The sequence below is a fragment of the Triticum dicoccoides genome, chromosome 3B (assembly GCF_002162155.2).
Source record: "Triticum dicoccoides isolate Atlit2015 ecotype Zavitan chromosome 3B, WEW_v2.0, whole genome shotgun sequence".
In the NCBI taxonomy this organism is placed as follows: domain Eukaryota; kingdom Viridiplantae; phylum Streptophyta; class Magnoliopsida; order Poales; family Poaceae; genus Triticum; species Triticum dicoccoides.
Window position 1 is genome coordinate 171,911,464 of NC_041385.1, and position 15,510 is coordinate 171,926,973.

The following is a 15,510-nucleotide window of genomic DNA, read 5'->3' on the forward strand; positions in this document are numbered from 1 at the left end:
AATCAGGCCCAAAGAACTACAATGTACACGCGTCACACTCCAAACAGCGATATTTCCCCCCCAAAAAAACAGGTAAATGAATCCCTTACGGGCCTAGTCTTTCATGGCAACAAAAAGCAAGGTAAGAAGAGAAGTAGTTTACCAAAGGGAGTGCGCAGTGGAGCACCAGTTGCTTCAAGGCTCACTGACGTTCATAGCAATATGGCACAATTACAGGCTCAAATGGAGAATCGTTAGGAAATTTTTAGAGTTCCAAGGTAAGTATTGAGTGTGATTGATAACTGATATACAATGGCCTAATATAGAACTGAACAAAATCTACTGTTGGGAAATTTGTCTAATTGCAAGTATACTTTTCTCACTCCAAGGTAAAAATCCAACTGTCCAGAACAGTGGCCTGATAAGCATTGGGGAAAATTTCTCGCTTCAAGCAAGACCATGTAAGGATAACTCCAAGGTGATCCAACAGTCTAGAACAATGGCCGAATGCCCTAATCCTTATGCATTAGGTGCATGAGTGTCGAGTGCAGGGATAACTGAGACATCTAGATTTTCAAACCTCTAATGCGTAACAAACACGTAACAAAATAAGACATGCTCACATGCATAAAGTATGGTTTGAGGATGAAAAACCCTGCCCTATGTCTCTCCGGGCGCGCTCCTTGCTGGCCTCTCCGCATCCACTTCGTTCGTTCTCCAATTCTGCTCCTCGTGGGCGAGACAGCCGAGGTGGAAGTGGAAGGACGCAACCAGGTAGAGGAAGAACAGAAGGAACCCACATCATTGGGGCTGGCCGACCGCCGGTTGCAGGTCGAGTCATCGAGTTCCAGGACTGGCGGGCCTTTGGTGCTGCTGGGAGATTTTTGGGGAGCCGCCGCTCTCTCTCAAGTTCGTTGAGTGATGGGGAGCCCAGCCGCCGTCGGACTGCCGCCAAGCCGTCCGTCGGCTCCTCAGCGGACGGAGACAAGGAGATTAGCGGCGGGGGACGTGACACGGGGAGTGGTGCTCTCCGTCCACGGCATCCTCTTGATGGCGGGTTCCCTGGCTGCAAAGCTAGGAGGTACGGCTGTGACGATTTCTTCGGAGAGATCGCAAACAATAGGGTGGGGGAGGAGAGGACCAGGAGGCCAAGCTTTTATAGGCGACCCAAAAGAAATGTACAAACGGATTTGACTGGAAAAGCCTAGAAGAACCAGCACTGACCTAAATTCACTATGTGTCAATTGGAAGAATTGTAGTCAATGGCATGGGGGTCGAACGTGGCTACATGCATGGCCCGTGAGGGGCGCGTGAAGCAGGAAACAACCCACGCGAAGCTCGAAGCACCACGTAAAATTGAACGTGTAGACCAGTAAAAAAAGGAACTCTCTGGTAGAACGTGCAGCACACACGTCGGGAGACAAGAGTTGACAACCGCGACGTCAAATCGAACGTGTTGAAAAGATCCAACCAGAGAAAAAAAATCAGGCCCAAAGAACTACAATGTACACGCGTCACACTCCAAACAGCGATAAATTTTTTTCCAAAAAAACCCAGGTAAATGAATCCCTTACGAGCATAGTCTTCTTAGTATAAGGGCATTTATGGACCGCCTTCTGGAAACATCGCGTGGTCTCTCGCTTATCCCCGTGCATGCAGCGAGCTCTCTTTGCGCTCGCTCAAGCATGTATCGTTGGAAACTCTCGATTCAACCGTTCATCCAGAGCCAGACACTGGACTGCATTGAGGAGCGTGTGATGCTGGTCTAGCCGAGAGCGCAAGTAAACCGAGCGTGCAAATAACCAAACGAACCAAATTTGCTCATCCAAAGCCTGGATGGATGCTACGCAATCAACCAAATACACACCATTGATATAGGACCTGTTTGTTTCATAAGTCTTAAGACTTTTTTAAGTCCCAACTTATAAGTCATAAGTCCTTACCTGTTTGTTTACAGGGACTTATAAGTCCCAAGTCCCTACCTGTTTGTTTACAGGGACTTATAAGTCCCAAGTCCCTACCTGTTTGTTTACAGGGACTTATAAGTCCATGTTGCACCGCTGCAACGAGGCTCAGGAGAGGGCCTGTCCGGCGATTGGAGGCACCGCTGCAACGAACCGAGGCAGAATGAACTGAGACGGGGCGGCGACGGGGCGGCGAATCGAGGCAGAACGAACCGAGGCGGGGCGGCGACGGGGCGAGAGGCGGGGCGGCGACGGGGCGAGAGGCAGGGTGGCGACGGGGCGAAAGGCGGGACGACATCAGCGATTGGACAGAGAGGCAGGCGCGTGCGGGGAACAAGCCTGGAGCGACGCGGGGTAGGTCCGGCCCGGGATAAGTCCCAATAAGCTCCTCCCTGAGAGTCTTATTTGATAAGTCCCAAATCACCACAATAAGTCCCAATAAGGCCCAGTTCTTTTGAGCAGATTATGGAGAATCTTGGTCCCGAAAATCCCGAGCGAAAAGAACTCGATTGAGAGGGTGTTTGTTTTCAGGGACTTATTGGTTTAGGGACTTAAAAAAGTCCCTATAAGTCCCACCTAAACCAAACACAAGGGACTTATTGGGACTTATTGTGGTGATTTGGGACTTATTAAATAAGACTCTCAGGGAGGAGCTTATTGGGACTTATCCCGTCGCCACCCCGTCGCCGCCCCGACTCTCGCCCCGTCGTCGCCCCGTCGCCGCCCCGTCGCCGCCCCGCCTCTCGCCCGGTCGTCGCCCCGTCGCCGCCCCGCCTCTCGCCCCGTCGTCGCCCCGCCTCGGTTCGTTCTGCCTCGATTCGCCGCCCCGTCGCGGTTCGTTCTGCCTCGGTTCGTTGCAGCGGTGCCTCCAATCGCCGGACAGGCCCTCTCCTGAGCCTCGTTGCAGCGGTGCAACATGGACTTATAAGTCTCTGTAAACAAACAGAAAGGGACTCGGGACTTATAAGTCCCTGTAAACAAACAGGTAGGGACTTATGACTTATAAGTTGGGACTTAAAAAAGTCCTAGGACTTATGAAAAAAACAGGGCCTGAACTTCCAAAATCTCAACCGGATTCTCCAGAATCCTAGTGCAATCCCAAAATCTCAAAATACCTGTTTTCTCCCACAATCTCAGGATTCTGGCAAGTCCCACCAAAGAAAACGTTTGGATTTAATAGAGTACCCCTATTGTAGCTGGTTATTACGGCCAAACTGCCACCGAGCCAGCCACGGTCGATACACATAGATTGACAAAGTTGTTGCAAAGATGGATGAATGGATGTATCAATTTGATAAAATGGATGTTGCTAGATAGATTTTTTTCTTCAATGCTTACTGTCTACTGGTGCTATTGGTACTGTAAATATTTGCTACTGAATGAATGATGTTGTTAGATTGATGAATGCTGTTGTTAAATGCTAACATGAGAACCTTAAATGGTAATGGTAGATCCTGTTTGAAACAACGAAGTGTTACCAATTCATCAAATGATTTCTTTTGAAGGGCGATACAGACATTTCAGCACACAACTCTTTCTAGAATCTCAAACTACAATCTCAGAAAAGAACTTGGTGTTAGATTCTGGGGGAAGTAGATTCTGGGAGAATTTTCCAGAATCTTGATTCTGCAGAATCCTGTGCGAAAAGAACTGGGCCTAAGTCCCTTGTGTTTGGTTTAGGTGGGACTTATAGGGACTTTTTTAAGTTCCTAAACCAATAAGTCCCTGGAAACAAACACCCTCATAGGCTTGTACACGTCAGTTTGCTTCAAGTGATGGTGGTGTAGCGCACGACGGAAGGCGATGAATAGGAGGTCCTCGTAAAGCTAGCGTGACAATTGGCATTTTGGGAAGCACATGCTCCAAATCCTCGTCCGTTAAGCGCACGAGAAACAACTGCGCGAGAAGTAAAAAAAAAAAAAGAACAGCGCGAGAAAAGATCATGAAGGTTGATATCGAAAACGAAAACGGGACACAAGCGGACGGAAAGTTGCACCAAAATTACCGCGCTGCCCCTGAACCGCGGCTAATACTAACCGCTGCCCACGGTCAGCCGACCCAACCCCACGGTGGGTATTTCCGTCACGCCCACCTGCTACACGCCACACGCCACACGCGACGCCCTAGCGGAAACAGAAACTTTGTTTGGAAGAAAATAGATAAATCCCCCAAAAATCCGCGATCGCGTCCCTTCTCGCCCCCGCCCGTTCCCCTCCTCCAATTCCCAATCCCAATCCCTCCTCCGCCTATCCGCCCGCTGCTCGTGTTCCATTCCGATTCGATTCGATTCGATTCGTCCAAGCCTCCACCCCGCCGCCGCCGATATCCGAATCCTAGTCCAGTTCGCCCTGCCTCACTCCCCGCCGCGTCGTCGGACTCGAGCCCCGGTGAATCCCCGGAAGTTTTTGCATCTGCTTGCTTATATATGCTTGATTGAAGTATCCTCGGCGGTTGCCGCGGCGAGACGAGGAGTTCCGGCGGATTTGCGTACGGTCTGCTCGGGCTCCACCCCGCCGTTTAGGATTCAGGGGCCGCAGGTTTCAAATAGGTGCGGCTCTGGTGAACCTTTGGTCGTGGGTTTGAGGCTTGGAGCGATGCCGAGGAGCACGCGACGCAGGTCCCGCAAGCACGACCGGGAGGAGCGGGACAGGTCGGACTCTGACGAGGATCCGCGGCCACGGGAGCAGGAGGATAGGAAGGCGTCCGCCGGCAGGGCCTCCAAGGGCTCGGAGGGCCACGAGAAGCGGCCTGCAAAGCTTCCCAATGCTGGCGAGGCATCAGGTTCTTCGGCCGATGGGCAGAAGAAGAGGAAGAGCAGAGGGGAGAAGGATAATGCCGTCGGGGATGACAGGTGGAGTCACGGCGAAGAAGATGAGAGGGTCAGTTACCATGACTCGAAGAAGTCCAGGAATTCAGACGGTGATGTGAAGGGGAAGTCTGCAAGGAAGTCTAGCAAGGAATATGATAGGTCCAACGAGGTTGTCAGAAGGAAGTCAGATAAAGATACATTATTTTTGGAGGAGCATAGTGGTGGCGAGCATCACCGAGTGAAGGAGAAGGGGAGGGAGCTTGAGGCAGAGAAGTCGAAAGAAAGCAAGCAAGTGTTGATGCTCAAGGAAGACGGTATGGATCAGCAGTATAAGATTGTCAAGGATAGGAGTAAGGATCATGAAAAGGGGAGTGAGGGCAGGCATGATGCATCATTGAAAGCTACGCCAAGAAACAAAGAGGTGAAAACACGAGATTTGGACAGCGATAAAACAAAGAATTATTCTAATGGAGGAACTGATGGTAGGTATTTTTCAGCTTGCTCTTCATAGTTTAAACTCTTTGGTAGCTAGTCATGATGAAGTATCACTTGCTATACTGGCCAAAGCATCATATGGAACATGAAAGCCTATCAGATTGCATAGTTCTTGTTAAGATTTTGGTAACAGAAGGAGAAACTTCAAATGCTTAAGTTACTTATTATAACTTAAAACTAGACTAGAATCTAATATTATATGATATTATGAGTTTATGACTAGATGAAGATTCTCCTTGCTTGATTTTTGTCTGATTTTACTCATCACGGAGAACATAACCTCTTATTATGTAACATTTGCCTTAATCTGGTCATATCTTACATCTGTTTCTCTTGTACTTTTTTTTTGAGGAAAGGCCATGTCTGTTTGTCTTGTACTTCCTTGACTAGTGGTTTTTGTAATATAGGAGGAATCCCTAGCTTTTGTTTCATGTAGGTTATGACTCATGAGTTGCAGTATTATAGCTTTGCCCCCAGGCTAGTGAGAGTTGGTGTTACTACGTTGTTTGTCGATGCTATTCTACGTGTGTATTTCCTCCGCTTCAACCAGAAATCCATACTAAATGCTAGCTAAAATTTTAGTTTCCATGAACCTTGCAAATTACTTATGGCTCTGCTTCTCTTGGCATCCTTCCCAATGGTATAAACATATGTTGGTACTACCCATGAGTCATTCACCTTCCATGGGGATTGAGTGCATACAAGGGCCTAGATCTAAAATTTACATTGAGCACCACATGTCAGTGAGTAGTTGCGCAAAATTGGTGACAAATCTTTGCTCATTAAAGTCTGTGCAAATGTTGCATGCTTTTGTACAATATTGAACTTGTACATTGTGTGTACAGACATGTGGGAGTTCGCAGAGTTTTCAACTGTCTAGTTTGTTTTGTTTATTAGGATTGTGTTAGACTGCACACACAGTTATGCGGGTTTACATTTCTGGGCGGAGGGAATGTATAATTTATAAATGAACCATGTTTTGAGTTGTGAAGATGGATTCAATGTGTTAGTACGTTATTTGTGACTTGTTCCTATGAAGTGTTAGAATGGACGTGATTTGAAATAGCTTATGCTGTCTTATTTGTTATTTACTCCCTCTGTAAAGAAATATAAGAGTGTTTAGATCACTAAAGCAGTGATCTAAACACTCTTATATTTCTTTACAGAGGGAGTATTTATTATTTTCAATTTTCAAAATAAGCTCTCGGATTGTCATAGCCACTCATCAATTATCTAGTCTTGTCGATCACTTCATTTGTATATTTGTATATGCTCTGTATATTTCTTCTCATAAGGATACAGCCTACATCCTGATTATATGCTATAGTTTAATTAGCCTACAAAATCCAGCGATTGGTATTATATGGTCATAATCTTAGTACCGATACCATAGTAATCAAGAGAGTATTAGTGTGGGTTTGTTGCGAGTTCGACCTTCTTTCTGATCGTGTTTTATATCTTTGATGAAGCATTTATATTATAATTTCTATAGACATCATATTATTTTTCTTTCTATTAGCAGACCGTCATCGTGAAGATGGGTTACATGGTGGAGATTCAGAAAAGAATGGGAGGCACAGGAAAACAAAGGATCAGTCTGCTGCGAAAGATGAGTTACAAAGTGGCAGCAAGGGAAGGCAAACCATGCCTCGGGATGTTCGTACCAAAACTGATGGATGTTATGAGCAGCAACACACAGATGGGAAATTGAAAGATGACATGCCTAGAGGTGTGGAAAAACGCAGAGAAGAAAAATATAGAGATGATAGGCCCAAAGCCCAGGATAGGCATAACAATGACAGACACAAAGATGATAGACATAAAGATGAGGAACTGCATAGAGATGAAAGGTACAAAGAGGAAAGGTCGAGGCACGAAGATAGACATAGGGATGTAAAATACAAAGGGGAAAGATCTAAAGAGGACGACAGATATAAGGACGAAAGATACAAAGATAAGCCTAGAGATGAAGAAAAATCTAGGAATGAAAGATCTGATAACAGCTCTAGAGAGAAACATCGAGATGATAGTTATAGACATCATAGGAGTCAAGATGGTGGGTCATGGGATGTGCGATCCTCAAAGGACAACACTAGAGACAGGTCATTGGAAAAGCACTGCAAAGAGGAACATAATTACTCAGAGAGCAGGCACAATAGAAATAGACTCCATGACAATGAGGTTGACACATCTGCTGCTGACCGTAGGAGCTCTAAGTATAGAGATGACAGCAAAGGGAAGAAAAGGTCTTATGAAGAAGGCATCTATAATGGTGATCTGGAACCCAGGAATGCAAAAGAATATCATGGAGATGCTAAACGCAGGTCTGATGTAGGCTCATTTGTATCAAGTGAAGACCGTAGACGGGAATATGAGAAGGTTGATTCTCGGAGGAGGGATTTTGAGAGGAAGAGCCCCACCAGATCCAGCACATATCCTGTGAAGGAGCAAAGCAGGTAATTCTAAAACCTTGATATCTACATTCTTTTCCGCATTACATTACATTTCAACTGTTCAAGTTGGAGTGAGCGCTTCTTGATATCTACCTTTGTATCTTCTGAATTCGATTTTTGTTTGAATAAATTTATTATGTTCTATGCTGCAAATGCATAGGCATAGGAAGATCAACAACTGAAGTAAACAAATCCAGGTCTCCTATGGCAAGTAGTAAAAGCACCACTGACTCGTTATGAAGAGATCTAGATTATATGAAAGTTGTGTTAAACTAATCCTGGGTAGTGTTTATTGATGGACCTGATTTGTCTTATTGGAGATGGATCTGATGAGAGATTACTCGAGTCCAAAATCCAATTTCAGTTCCATTTTCTTTTTCTGACATGTATTTATGGCCTGTTTCTAACAGAGCTTAGAACTGGTAAGAGTGAAAACATGTAGGTAGTTCTAGTAATTGTGGGCACTTATCATCATCTGTTCCTGGATATGACTGTGCTACTGAAATCCTAAGCTTCTTTTCTCTATTTTAAAAGGCTTATGTTCATAAAACTATTAAGTCGTTAGAAGTTACAAGCTGCACTGATGTGGATATCTAGAGTTTTATCAAATTATTATTTATTTCAGGCATGTCTCTAAACAAGAAGAATCCTCACCCAGGGAGAATGGTGCTGCTCTTGGAAGACATAGACGAACATCTGACTTTCAATCAGTTGAGGGTCTTAGTAAAACTGATGCAAATAACAATGAATCCTCTCTTCCCTCGAAAGATGGTAGAAGTTTGAGATCTGATGGCCGACCAATCCATTTTAATGACAGACCACCATCAGCGAGTGATTGTCAAGTTTCGAACCGGAGCAATCTGAGGCATAATCATGATGCTGTTGATGGCTCAGTGAAGAAAGGTAATACCAGAAATCATGAGTTATTGAATCGTCAAGCTACTGAGAACTACCAAAGTGCATCACCAGGGCATCTCCATCTGCCACGTGATAGACCTGAGATGGACAATCAAAGATCCTTTGATGATGATAATAGGAGCCAGATTAGAGAACGCAGATCAAGCAGCCGCTCAAGAAGAAGTGGTACTGTTGATAATGCAAGAGGGCATGGTAACACTTGGAATAATCCGTCTTCATGGCCTTCACCAGCACCAAGTGGTTTTGGTCCTTTCCAGCATGGGCCTCCAATCCCTGGTTTTCACCCAGCTATCCACCAGTTCCCTCAATCTTTATTTGGGATGCGGCCATCTATGGATACGAATCATGCTGGGATGCATTATCCTTTGCATGGACATCCTGAAAGTTTTCCACATTGTGCACAATCATTTCCGTGGCACAATCCTGCAGAAGACCCTTATCTCTCTCGGGTACCTGGTTGGGATGCAAATGGAAGTGTCTTTGATGAATACTCACACAACTATGGCAGGCAAGAACTGGGCCGGAATAATGATCCTAATTTTCATCAGCAGTCAGAGTCGGAGGTGCCATTTCCATCTCATACTCTTGTCAAGCCCTCGTTAATGCAACTCCCAGCTGAAAATCAAAGTCAAAGCTCTGAAGTCAAAACAGTTGGGACCAATGCTGAAAAAACTGATGCACATGCTCCAAAAAATAGATCTGACGCAACTCCTGGGCCTTCTAATGTAAAAGTGGATTCTCGGTTTTGCTCTAACTACTTTAAGAGGCTTGATATTTCGACAAGCCTTGCTTCACCAGAGCTGTACGAAAAATGTAGTACAATGGCGGGGGAGTTGGAGCTGGCTGGATCGTATGAATCTACCATGCATCGGTGCTTGAAGGTAGCTGGAATGATTTACATGTTTAGTTTACTGTTTTAAAAAGTTCTGTTTTATCAACATTGACCAAGCATCATGTTCCCTTTTTCAGAATAATAAAGATGAGCACGGGTATCAAGCTCAAGGTTTCAAATGCATGATAAAGTCCATATTTTCAGGGAAAGCAACTTCTGTATTTGAGGTACATTTCTCCAAGATTAACTATGATTTTTTGGATGACTCACTTACAAACCTTTACGATAGGCCAGTGCATAAATGATTATGTTTAATATTTGTCACATCTGCTGTTCACCATATTATTCAAGCTTCTCCGTTGGGGCATTTTTCATCACGTGATAATGCTAAGAAAACTATAATCTCTATACTGCGTGGAATAGGCTATATGGCTTCTAAGCTGAAAGGCCAAACTGAGCCACCTATGTGTTGAACCATAGCGCTGGCTGTTCCCAAAATTTGATTTGTCTTAGCATACATGGCACTGGAAAGTCTAAAATTTGTCCATGAAGTATGCCACAATGCGTATGTTGCATGTTTAATCCACAGCCTGGACAACCCAGAGTCTTGAAACCTTAACTAGCTTTTTTTTTGATTTGTTTGACTTGAAATTATTGTCCTATCTGAGCTTACTATCATTGTTTTTTAGCCAAACATGTTTACATTACTTTAAATCCAGTACAGTAATAATGTTACTGTGGCTTGTTCAGCAGCGTAATGAAGTATCTTTGTGATAATGGCTATGAGGTTAATGGAACAACTATATTACGTTTGGGACTTATTACATCAGAACCTTCTTAATGTTGCATCTATTGTTTCTCTAACTTCGGTTATAGCCCTCTGCCATAAAGAATAGCAATCTTTGAATGCATTACTCCATGTTGAACCCGTATTATTTATTGATGTGTTTTAACTTCTACAGAATGCCATGAAGCTTTATAGTTCGAGCACTGGTTCTAGGAAGTCCAAAGCTCTCACATCATCTTTACAACCAGACAGTGAAGAGATGATTAAGGAGGCTTCTGCGGACATGGTGGAGGGAAAAAATGTTCCTGTCATCCAGGATCAGGCATTGCCTTGTACTGATATGTGTGACGAAGTGGACAATAACGGCGGGCCTCATCATGCAGCGGTTGATAGCATGCCTGGTAATGCTGGGCTGGCAAAAGATTGCAGCAACACAGGAGAAGACAAGGTTGGCTCAGATGTTGAGGACAAAAGCCTCAGCATCAACCATGCTGAGGGGCATGCTTGTGATACTGAGGAGCTGCAATTTCTGAGCAACGGTGAGGGAGAGTTCCTTACTCCCAAAGCTTTGCAACCTTGTTGCAGCTCGGTAAGCAGTGTTCCCGATGTTCCGAAAGAGGAATTTTCTGGTGTGGTTTCTGATGCTACATTTGCCTCTGGTTCTCAGTCGTGCGAGGATGTCATGCCAGGTTGTAGGGTTAATTTTAACCGGATACCTTGCTCTCCTGGGAGTACTTAAAACAATTTATTCCATTTATTGCTCCAATTAGTATCCCATCTCCGTCGGCTGGTACCCTAAATCTCCAATGCGTTTCTTTTTCCCCACCATATTTCGTTTCTCTTGGAGAATTGGCAGCATTCTCCAGTGTGTTCCTTGTTCTGCCGCAGTGTGTGTGGCAGCGATCAATAATAAAAGTTGTCTTTTCCATCCCATGTTTTTTTTGGAGTTTTTCAATCTGAAATTGCCATGCTACTTTACTTTTTGTAGCAACCAGTAATGAGGTAGGTTTATCGTTATTTTTTCTTGCAAAAAACTGAAATAAAATTCCCAGTATTTTTTGGGTTTTTGCTTTCTCTGTTCCTTGATAGAATTTGTGGTACACAAGAGTTTGTAGGGATTAAGTTTCCATAAACATGTTATTATGGAGAAAAATGAATACCAGACCTTGATTTTTTTCTGTTGTTTTAGTCTGAGTGTTCTTATCCTCTAATCTAGATGTCTGTCCTGTTAAGTATCAAGTTAGGACATGAAATCTGGTCAGGTGTAAATAAAAAGAACTGAAAATCTGACTTTCAGTTAATCTTTTAAAATATTAGCGCTTTTCTCACACGGTTATGAACACGGCTTGTTCTTGTGTTCGTAGCGAGGTTCATTCCTCCTGAACTATTGGTCATTATAGTGCTTCTTACAATCAGTATTGTTGAGACAAACCATACACATTGCATTAGCCAAATAACACAGTACATAATACACATGGATGCGGAATCTTCTAGAGAGACCAGAAGAGATCAGAACATGTGTCGTGGAGACTAAGCAGAAAGAACCTGAAGAAAAAGAATACTACTATCCTTGGAGGATCTACAACCACACATACCTAATACGACTTGTCAACCGCCCGCGGACGCGTCCGGGCATATCCCAAATTTCATCACAAAGAACCACCCTAGGCATATCCTATTACCATTTTCATCGTACAAACGAATGCAACTACGTAAACTACTACTACTACCAACTACTAAAATACTCGTCGTCGGAGATGTTGATGATGTTGGTGCCAGAGCCGCTGGCCTTGTGGGAATTGGCAGCCAGGAGCATGACCATCTCGTCCTCGTCCTTCTCTAGCTCGATGAAGAGCTCGTTGGTCTCCGCCTTTCGTTGGTGGAGGATGTGGTGGTTCGCCTCCACCTCATGCTTCGACTCAAAGGGCTCGAGGGCCTGCCACTCTGCCTGGGCCTCTTCGAGCTCCGCCATGGCGTTTGCCTTGTCGAAGCCTGCATGCGTTGGATTTACCGCCGCCTCCTCCGGTTCTTCTAACACGTCCTCCTTCACCGGCTTCGGCTCCTCCTCCATGACAGTGTCGTCCTCCTCCACCGGCTTCGGCTCTTCCATGACAGCGTCGTCCTCCTCCGGCTCCACATTGTCCTCATCCTTCGACTACGGTAAATCCAGAGGAAGGCTGGCAGTGATACAAGCAGTGCGCCTGGTCTGGATCTCTTCCACCAGCTGCAACCGGCTCTTCGACGTCAACATGACATATGTGGTGATCCTCTGTCGGGCCATGGCTAGCGGCTACCACGAGCGGATGGAAGCCGGTGGGGCGGGTGGGAGGGAGCTGGAAGGAATGGGGACGAACTAGGGTTGGGCCGCCTCCGTCCGGCTTAAGTAGCTGGACTTGCTCCCTCGGGTGGCAGACCGGAGTGGCGCCATGCGGCATGGAAAAGAAGAAGGCACCCGTCGGACCAATGGTCTCTGCGTGTCACCACATGGGCTCTTATGGCCAATTCTACATGTCGCTTTTGTTCGGCGGATCCGAGCGTTCCCTTATCCGTTCCAGGTATGAACCGGATATGGGAATTGCCGGTAAGTTCAGGCATTTGGACCGGATTTAAGTGGTACTGTTGGGTGCGGTTTTTGCGCCCGGGCAACCGTGTCTAGACGTTTGGGGCAGGTATGAAGGGTCCGGTTGTAGATGCTCTTAGGGGCCCTGCAGATAACCAACATAGAAAGTGCCAACGACCGCCGGCGTCGTCGTGAGACTCGCCGGAAGAAGAGGTAGACTTCCACAATCCCACGATCCAGGCCAACGCCATAGCCATAAAGGCTTTGAGAGCCGATGACTGGGCTTATAGAACAGGCGCTTGACTATGTGGCACGTCGGCTGGGAATATCCCTGCGTTGTATCTGGGGATCCGCCACTCACTGCCGATGATGACGGGGAGGAAAGCCAAATCCACTGCCACCAAACCTCCGTCTGTGCTCCAAGTACACGACGGTAGGTAGGGGCAGCAGCATCACAACACAAACAGGCACATAAAGCTCAACCCTCGAACGAATGACGAGCACACGAGACCATCGGCTCCTTTACGCCGCCATGGAGGGCGTCACCGTGGTAAGGGAGAATCCGAGGCCAGATTATTTGACGCGGCGCTGCTCTCACCGCGCCTCCACTGGAAGACCTATTCCTAATCTATGAACTACCAGGAAGAGCAACGGGAACCCAAGGGGGCAGAGGCCGTCGACTCGCCAGAGATCGCAAGCACGAAACTGTCGCCTAACTATCGCCTCTCTCACGAAAGGGGAACGGGCAGTTGTGCATGATCATTGATCAAATGTCAAGTGCGGCACAGCAGGGTCTCAAAACAACACATAGGCAGCAAGTTCTCAACGCAGAGACGGCAACTACACACAAGTTAACACTGAAATGTAATTTAAATTTGCGTGTCCATAATCCTGTTGCAGATTGCCCCGAACACAAAATTGCTGAATACTGAATTCCTGATACATCTCGGTTTTTTCTCTTAAAACTTCTCTTGTCAGATGCTCAAGCCAAACAACACCACTGATGAACCATGAGCACAGAGAAGTGGAAGGGATATCATCTTAAGTATACAGCGCGCCCAACCCGGCCCGGCCGGAGACCCTGGCCGCGGCCTTCAGATCGACGCCGAGCTCCGCCGCCACGCGCCGCATGACCCCGAAGTCCGAGGGCCTGGCGGCCGCCGGCCAGGTCACCACCATGCTCGCGGCCTTCCCCCGGATCTCGCACTCCGTCATCACGGCGGCGCCGAGCCCGTCCATCACGCTCCCGGGAGGAGCCAGCGACGCGACGCCCTTGGCCGCGCCCACGCCTCCCCGCCGCCGCGCCGCCCCGGTCTCCAGCTTCCCCTCCACCAGCTCGTCCGCGGAGAGCCTGCCCCTGTACGCCCCGCTCCGGACCGCGTCAAGGACCAGGACCTCCTCCGGCTGGAGCCCGGAGATGAGGCTCCTGGCGGCGGGGCGCGCGCGGTGGGCGGGGATGGCGCCGTGGGCAACGGCGAGGAGGGCGCCGGAGGACGGGTGGAGGTAGACGCGGATGGGCGCGCGGGATTGCTGCAGGGGGAGTTCTGGGAGGAGGAGGGAAGCGTGGAGAGGAGGCGGCGGGGAGGGGAGGAGAGCGAGGGAGGTGGGGGAGATTAGGACCACGAGGAGCCGCGGGGCGGGGCTAGGGCTTGGGGAGACGACGAGGATGGGGGTGGGCTGCGGCAGGGATGCGGCGAAGTTGTCGAGGTCGTCGGGAGAGAAGCGGGACGGCGGCGGCGCGTCGGTGACGACGTCGTCCATGGTGGCGATGCGATCGGTGGTGGTGTGGTGGGGGTTTGCGCTCTAGCAGATTTGCTGCTTCTTGGTAAAGGGCGGGCTAGGGGCCTGGTGGGTCAAGGGCTCAAGCCCTCAAGTTTCTTTCTTGAGCTTTAGGTAAACTCTTCCATCTCATCGTCACGAGCGAGCCAAACACAAAACAATAGTAGCTGGTTATTCCCTCCGAACCGAAATATAAGTCGTTTTATGTTGGGAAACGTTTACTGCCGGCAGGTCGGCTTACACTTCGGCCGAATGCGACCCTACTGTTTGATCTGGGCTAAATCCCACGGTTCCAACCCATCGTCCCCAGCCACTCGTTCTCCCCCTTTCTGTGCCGCAGCTCTTTCCCCATGCCACCATGGATTTCTGCCCGCAGCTCCTCCTTTCCTTTTTCTTCCTCACGATGCAACTCCTTTCTTCCTCCTTCGGTCACCTTTTCCTGCCGATTTCGCGCCATAACTTCTTCTCCTCGAGGGTTGGCGTGAACAGGGAGCGTTTTGCTGCATAAAGGCTGATGGCGCTCGAGAAGACCCACTAGTCGGCCGTGGTGCTACAACTGGCAACCACTGTTGCTGGAATGGCAGCGACCATTTTGTTGCAATCGGCAATCGTGCAACACCAGAGGCGTGCTGGAACCGGCTGTCTCCCATGGGCAGCTGGCAAAAAAGCAGCAACCATCGATGATAAAGCTACAACCTCCGGCTGAATTTGCTGGAACTAGTGGTTGGGGATGATACAAGTAGGTCATTGTTTTGCTGGAAAGCCGGCGGGGTGGATTTTTTGCTGGAACCATATTTTTGTTTTGCTGGAACCAACCCCGATTTTTGCTACCATCTTTCTTTTGATTTTGCTGGAACCATCTCAAAATTTGCGACAATCGTCTTTCATTTTGTTGGAAGCAACCCAATTTTTTGCTACCACCTTCTTTTGATTT

General features: G+C 47.4%; 2 protein-coding genes across 3 annotated transcripts; one reads left to right on the forward strand and one right to left on the reverse strand.

Moving 5' to 3' along the window:
* The first annotated feature begins 4,106 nt into the window (after positions 1 to 4,106).
* Positions 4,107 to 11,220, forward strand: LOC119275388. 2 transcript variants are annotated; one of them, XM_037556204.1, is made up of 5 exons: positions 4,107 to 5,234; positions 6,767 to 7,703; positions 8,326 to 9,499; positions 9,588 to 9,677; positions 10,413 to 11,220. In XM_037556204.1, exons 1-5 carry the CDS (start codon positions 4,538 to 4,540, stop codon positions 10,974 to 10,976), a joined length of 3,462 nt encoding a protein of 1,153 aa, XP_037412101.1. In that variant the 5' UTR covers positions 4,107 to 4,537; the 3' UTR covers positions 10,977 to 11,220. The 2 variants fall into 2 exon arrangements, with proteins under 2 accessions (XP_037412101.1, XP_037412102.1); XM_037556205.1 differs by having other exon boundaries at positions 4,108 to 5,234; positions 6,770 to 7,703.
* Positions 11,221 to 13,638: 2,418 nt separating this feature from the next.
* LOC119275389 lies at positions 13,639 to 14,658 on the reverse strand. Its single transcript, XM_037556206.1, has one exon. The coding sequence runs from the start codon at positions 14,556 to 14,558 to the stop codon at positions 13,839 to 13,841; it is 720 nt and encodes a 239-aa protein (XP_037412103.1). The 5' UTR covers positions 14,559 to 14,658; the 3' UTR covers positions 13,639 to 13,838.
* Between the last annotated feature and the right edge of the window lie 852 nt (positions 14,659 to 15,510).

Bases quoted from the DNA above. Each gene is read 5' to 3' on its own strand.
- LOC119275388 (XM_037556204.1), top strand. From the start codon at position 4,538: ATGCCGAGGAGCACGCGACGCAGGTCCCGCAAGCACGACCGGGAGGAG. The intron at 5,235-6,766 runs GTAGGTATTTTT...TCTTTCTATTAG, and splicing joins TTCTAATGGAGGAACTGATG to CAGACCGTCATCGTGAAGAT. The intron at 7,704-8,325 runs GTAATTCTAAAA...TATTTATTTCAG, and splicing joins CCTGTGAAGGAGCAAAGCAG to GCATGTCTCTAAACAAGAAG.
- LOC119275389 (XM_037556206.1), bottom strand. From the start codon at position 14,558: ATGGACGACGTCGTCACCGACGCGCCGCCGCCGTCCCGCTTCTCTCCC.